Source organism: Psammomys obesus, unplaced genomic scaffold (genome assembly GCF_907164565.1).
Source record: "Psammomys obesus unplaced genomic scaffold, mPsaObe1.curated_primary_1811, whole genome shotgun sequence".
In the NCBI taxonomy this organism is placed as follows: Eukaryota; Metazoa; Chordata; class Mammalia; order Rodentia; family Muridae; genus Psammomys; species Psammomys obesus.
Window position 1 is genome coordinate 514,252 of NW_026585643.1, and position 7,054 is coordinate 521,305.

At 42.6% G+C, this 7,054-nt stretch overlaps 1 protein-coding gene across 1 annotated transcript; it reads right to left on the reverse strand.

Moving 5' to 3' along the window:
* Positions 1-1,629: 1,629 nt before the first annotated feature.
* On the reverse strand, positions 1,630-2,576 carry LOC129684324 (olfactory receptor 49). Its single transcript, XM_055617447.1, is given in 4 exon segments — positions 1,630-1,950; positions 1,952-2,170; positions 2,173-2,414; positions 2,417-2,576. Coding segments are annotated over 4 exon segments (942 nt in total).
* Between the last annotated feature and the right edge of the window lie 4,478 nt (positions 2,577-7,054).

Below are 7,054 nucleotides of genomic sequence, written 5' to 3' on the forward strand. Positions count from 1 at the left end.
AAAGGGCCATGAATTTAAAGAACACTGGAAGTGAGGTATATGGAGAAAATTTAGAGGAAGGGAGGGGGAGGGGGAAATGATGTAAATATATTATAATCTCAAGGAATTATTATAAAATAATAAATAAAATGAAATTTTAAGGTGATAGGGGCCTGAAGAGATGGCTCAGTGATTAAAAGTTCTTACTGATTTTGCAGAAAGCTGTGGTTCAGTTCCCAGCACCCACGGGGCAGCTCACAATTTCTCAGATTCCCAATATTAAAGAAAAACAGTCAACTAAGACAAATATATATTCCTTTGAGCTGAGGAAACAGCTCAGTGGGTTGTGGTTCTGTGGTTCTGGTTCCCTCCTCTGGCCTCTGGGAGCACAGGACATGTGGTGCACAGACATACCTGATGGCAAACACACACACACACACACACACACACACACACACACACACACACATAAATAAATAAATCTTTCACTTTGGAAAAAAAAAGCTAAGGGGTAGAGAAACAGCTTAGTAGTTGCTCTTCCAGGGACCTTAGATGGAAGGGTCTGATAGCTGTCAATCAAACAACCAAGCTTCCTGTATCTGACAACTTCTGATAGTTAAAAAGGAATGACTATTAAGGGGGTACCTGGAGAGATCCCCTGAGCTGGAGTTATGGGCAGCCATGAGCCTCCTAACATCACGCCAGGCATAGAACTCCAGTCCTCTGAAAGAGCAGTGAGCACTCTGTTGACCAGCCCCCAGGCTCTAGTTTATAGTTCTTGAGCAAAGAGTTTACACATCTTCTGTCAGATTTAGTCTAGGTATTTAATAAGTTTGGTGCATTTGAAAATTCATATCATTAAAACAGTTAAGTATTTTTTAAATTAATTTTTGAGTGGTAGGTTTCATTGTGGCATTTTCATAGTGGCATTTTGGGACTACTTCATCAATTCAACTTCTTACTAGAAAGTTGACAGGTTTTTTTGTTTTTTGTTGTTTGTTTGTTTGTTTGGAGTCAGGGTCTCATTGTGTACCTCTGGCTGCCCTGAAACTCACTCTGTAGACAAGGCTGGCCTCCAACTAACAGAGAACTGGCTGCCTCTGCCTCCAGATTGCTGAGATCACAGGTGTATACCACCATGGTGGGAAAATCGACTTGTATTGCCTGCTAGGCCCTTTTATGTACTGCAGTGTCTTTCCAGCTGCATTTATCTACTTGTCAGCTCTTGACTGACAAGTGCTTCCTGATATATTTCTTTATTTGGTCCACAATTACTTACACCATTGTGTCAATTCTTCCATATATAACACTTCTGAGGTCTATCTCTGAATATAGTCTTTGGGCATGCTTTTATCAAATCTGAAAAGACCTATCAAAGAAGTTTATTCTCAGCATGTTTATTTTTAAAGGAGAGATTATAAAATTCGTATACAGGCTAGGGTCCAAAATACCATGACATAACACATATAGAACTGGTATGTGGGGATTCCTGTCTTCTCTGAAGGAGATGGAATGGGTGAGTATGATATGTGTCAGAAAGTATGCTACATTAGAGGACATCACACAAACCTGCCCCCAGTGGGAATATCATGGGCTATCAGTCATGTTTGGTTCGCAGAGGTTCAGGGAAGTTGGCAATGTTTTTTTTCTTCACGCCTGGCTCACCTTTTGGAGCTTTTTCATGTTCTCCCTAAATACCTGCTTCACCTGCTTGTTCCTCAGGGTGTAGATGAAGGGATTGAGTGTTAGTGTCACCACAGTGTTGAGCAATGCCACAAATTTGTTATAATCCTCCCCTTGTCCATTCTTGCCAGACCAGACATACATGAAGACACAGCTGCCGTAGAAGAGAGACACCACAATGATGTGAGAGGAGCAAATCGAGAAGGCTTTCTTCCTCTCCTTGGCTGAGGGGATGCGCAGGATGGTGTAAACAATGTGGCCATAGCAGGTGGCGGTCACAGCCAGCGTCACAGCCCAGGAGGGTGACATTGGCACTAACAAAACTCTGGAACTCTACCAGGCTTGTGTTTGCACACACGAGTTCCAAGAGCGGGAAGATGTCACAGAAGAAATGGTTAATGATGTTGGGGCCACAGAATGGCTGCCAAAATAAAATATAGCTGAGAAGCACGATGACAGGTAATCCTGATATCCAGGAGCAAAACACAAGCTGGACACAGACTTTTTTTTGCTCATAATGGTGGCATAATGCAAGGGGTTACAAATGGCCACATGCCTGTCGAAGGACATCACTGCCAGTAGAAAGAACTCAGTGGTGCCCAGGTAGAAATAGAAGAATGTCTGAAGGAAACAACCGAGCAGGGAGATGGTCTTAGGTCCTGTGACGACGTTGGTTAGCATCTTGGGGAAGATGACAGAGGTGAACCAGATCTCCAGGACAGCAAACTTGCAGAGGAAGTAGTACATGGGGTGTAAAGGCGCCTGTCCACAAGGGTGATGAAGACGATGAGGAGGTTTCCCAGCAGTACGAGGAGGTAGGTCAGGAGGAAGCCCAGGAAGATGGGCACCTGCAACTCGCAGGCATCCGACAGCCCCAGCAAAATGAACTCAGTGACAATGGTGCTGTTCTCCATGGCTCCTCCCACCTCTGCTGGGGCTGTTCACGGATCATGCTCAGCCTCAGGGCCTGTGGGTTCTGAGCACCTGAGGACAACACAAGGCCGAAAAATGCAGAGGAACAGGGGTTACACGGTTAGCTGGAGGAGTCCCTTAGAGTTTTCAGCTCCATGCCTGCTTGCTCCTCAGCCTGGTGATTACGATCTCTCACTGAGCCAACAGCACGTCATAAACTTTGATGTCATTTTAGAAAATTAGGTGTAATGTTAGAAAATTTTGTGTAATTTTCTACCCCTCCCCCCAAAAAAATTTAAACAACTTTTTATGTAACCTGTTTTGTTTTGTTTTGTTTTCCCTGCTAGGAAATTTTCTTTTATTATTTTGGATAAGATGATCTTTTTCCTATATTCATTTAAATGTTGTAAAAAAAAAAAAAGTCTCCTAAATTTACCAAAATATTGCTCTTTGCAAATCCTGTATCCTATGAATCAAGGATTTTCATCACATTGTTGATGGAAAGCTTATCAAGCTTGCTATGGAAGGCATTTTAGTTGAAAAGATTGTGAGCACATTTGAATTCCGTCCATATGAAAAGAAAAGAAAACAAAACACACAAACAATACCCTTGGAAACTTTTCACAAGACTTAAACAAATAATTCATAGCCACTACACAGTCCTGGGCTGGGCCTGGAGCAAGCAGCTACATAATGTCACCGATTTCAGTTTCTTCCTTTATGACCAAAATTAGTAGGATAATAATGAAAGAGTAATAAAACAAAAATACAGTATATTTAGGGGATTTTTTTTTTTCAAATGTGTCAAAATTCTAAGAATATTGTCTGTGGGCTGGTGAGATGGCTCACTGGGTAAAGCACTTGCTATGTGAACCTGATGACCATAATTCAACCCCTGGAACCCACATAGAGGTAGAAGGACAGAACCAAGTGGGCAAAGTCATCCCCTGGCAACGCAATAACAATAATAACTAATACAATATATTAACATCTCACTACAGAAAGTTCAGGAATGTAGAGTAAGATGACTAAACAGACCCATTTGCAGCCCTACAGAGACAGCATCTAGGATGCTCTTGAAGATCTGTTTTTATATTTTTAACTACATACACATGCCTGGGTCTGTGGGGGGGGGGTGTGCACATGGGCGCGGGGGCCCTCAGAAGCCAAAGGTGTTGGATCCCCTGGAGCTGAAGCTCAATGTGGATGCTGTCCGGTGTCTGCAGGAGGGACCTGTGCTTTGAACCTCTTAGCATCCCTCCATCCCCAGTCTGTGAAGATTTTGATGCAGGGCTGGGCGGGGAGCTCAGTGACGCAGCCCTTATCTGGTGTGGGTGAGACTGGTTTTGAGCACCACAGTTCTATTTTGTATTTCTCTGCTGTATTTTTTTTTTTTTCTATTATCACTCAGCATCTACGTATTGGCTTATGCAACTGTGGTCTTTACCCCCTTTCCTTCTAACATTCACAAAGCCAAATGTCACTATCATAAACTTTTTGTGATTATTTGGCTACTGTTTTTGAAGACTGCATGTACATGGAACTGTTGAGTAGATAAGAAAGCGTACACTTTATCATGTTTAATGCTTTTGTATAATATCCTGAAAAATCAAAACAAACACTAGTAATATAAATGACCATTCTGTTGGTATAATGTTCTTTTAAAATGTATATGCCTTACCCTTGTTAATTCAAATGCTGATTTCCCCACCCCCAACTCTCTGGTTTCAATCTGGATATTGTATTGTGATACTCTTGTGTAAACAGGACACAAATAAAGCAACTAGATACAATGTTGTGCAATGGGAGGAGCCAGAGGACAGGAAGGAGGGGAGGAGCTAGAGAACAGGAAGGGGAGAAGGAGGAGGAGCAGGAGGAGAAGAGAGCACGAGGCGAGCATGAACGGGAGGAGAGAGCTTGGAGGACTTGGAGCATGAACCAGACCTAAGATTTCACAAAAAGCAAGTATAATGTGGGAAATCTAAATGTTAGGAAGCTGAGGGCTTGGAGGTTTAGGAGGGAGTAAATATTGCCCAGCATTGTGTTCTAGGTTAACTAAAAACCCAGTCTCTGTGTGGTGATTTGGTTTTACAGCTGCTGAGGATTTACAGCAAGCGTTACCAGAAGTTAAACCCATAGTAAATATCAATAACTAACTACAACACCATTCGGAGCCATTCGTGGATTCAATCTCAATTTTAGAGAGTATATTCTCCACCGTAAGTGATTATTCTTTCTGGGTTGCACTGGTTGATTTTGTTCTTAGACTGGCCTCAACTTTGTAGTCCTCTCCCTTCACTCTCTAAGATGCTGGGAATACAGATGTGCACCACCACACCTGGCTCAAGGCAAGCTTGTTTCTGTGTGGAAAATGAACTCTGTCACAGGCAAGAGGAGAAGCTAATGTGATGAGGTTGAATCTGAGGAAGGACAACACTATACTACCTTACAGGTGAGTAAAATATGTGTTTTTATAGAGAAGAACCAGATGCTAAGATAGAAAATGGACATACAAAGATAGAGGATTCTGAGTGTTTTTTTTCCCCTTTCGTTTCATATTATTGTTTGTATAATATTCTAAATCCAAAAACAAGAGAAGTGGGCATAGTGAGCTTACTTGGGTTTGAAGTTGAATAGAACATTTTGGTGACAAAAAGGAAACAAATGGTTGAAAGTATAGGATAAACCAATTAAGGGTTAATTCTGGAAGAGCTCATTCTCCCTCTTCCAGCAGGCATTTTTTTGCCTGTAGTTATTTGTCTAGGGGTAGAACCTTGTGAAAATATCTTCCCGCCATTGCTTATATATTTGTGAATACATATACATACATATTTTGCATATATATGTAACAATAATAATCAAAGAGGAGGAGGCTATCAGTTTGAGAAGAGGGTGGGTGGGAGTTGGAAGAAAAATACTGAGAGGGGCTAGAGAGAGGACAGGGAAGGGGTACAGGGGTACACTTTTGTTTAATTTAAAATGTATTTTAAAGGGAAAACACTAAGTATAAGAAAAACCTTGGAGGACTGTGAATCGTGGTCTGGACACCTGGAAACAGGTAACAGGTAAACAGGCAGAGTGCGGAAAGGCACATTCCCCCATTCCAAAAACTGCCCCAGGCACGTTACCCTGCTTCCTGATGGCTGCAGTACTTGACTAATGACTGTTTTTCATGGAAGCTTCTGGGTCTCCAATGCTGCTGAAGAACTAGGCGTCTTCAGGGACTCACCAGACTTTTATGAGAGGGAATCTCCAGGGCCGTCAGATGTTCTGCAGATCACAGAAATAGGCAGATCTTGTCCGGTTACACTTCACGTACCACCAAGCCTTCATGGTTTCCGGCAACCCATCTCTCTGGCAATACTCCCTCGTCTCTGGATACTTACCGGACCTGGGTTTGCCACCTCCCTGAAAAAGTTAAATAGCCGTCTGTAATTCCTGTATCAGAGAGCTGGCTACCAATGAATGACTCGTGTGACTGGCTCTTACATGTTATACATGTAAGCCCATCGTGCCCACAGAAGATTCTGGGCTAGAGTCGTCATGGTAGACCTTTGTCTTTGTGGACTGGGAAGAGGCCTAGGGTGTTAGAAGCTCTCTTTGGTCTCTACAGAAATTTGGAGATGTGCAGAGATCCCTAGCTCAGCCTTCACTAACCTGAGATTCTCTGTTCTTGTTGGATGGAGCTCTGCTTCCCTCGAGATTCATCACCGTCAGTGATAACAGGGACCTGGGAAGCTCTCTTTCCTCTTACTTCACTTCAGCTCTCAGACTGAAAGTTTACTTTGTTCTGGCCAAGAAGCCCAAAAACTTCTAATGAATTGGGACAGAGAAACAATTCTTAATGCATTCAGCACAGTTCTGCTGGTCGCTTAACTGTGTGACACTGTTCTGTTGGAGCAGAGTCTCATGGGGAAGGGAGACATTAAAAATAACCAGACAGACAACTAATTGCCTTTGGGGCCAGTGGGCTAAAGAACATGATGGGGGAACTTGACCCAGACTGAAGGATGGGTATCTGTCTGCTTTGGGCTTCTGTAACAATACTGTGAGCTCATGGGAACAGAAACTTACCTTTCGAATAGCTCTGGCGGCTGGGGTGTCCCAAGATGAAGGTGCCGTCTGCTTTGGTGACTTGTGAGGGATGATGGCTTGAAGTATCCTGGCTGTAGCCTCTTGTGGCACACGTGGCAAAACCCCAGTCTCCTCTCTCTAAAGGGCTACACTTTTGTGACCTAGCTAAAATTAATTATTTTTCAGTGGTTTCATGACAAATTTCATCAGATTAAGCTTCAATGTGTGGATTTTAGCAGAATGCAAACACTCGGTTCATAATGATAAGGGAAAATGTTCCTGATAGAGTTAAGGAAAGAAGAAAAGCTGAGCCTTAAAGGGTCAGCAGTAATGTGTGGGGTGAAAAAACGCTAATTAATAAATTATTACTTAGATATGTTTATTGAGTACCTACCATTGTACTACA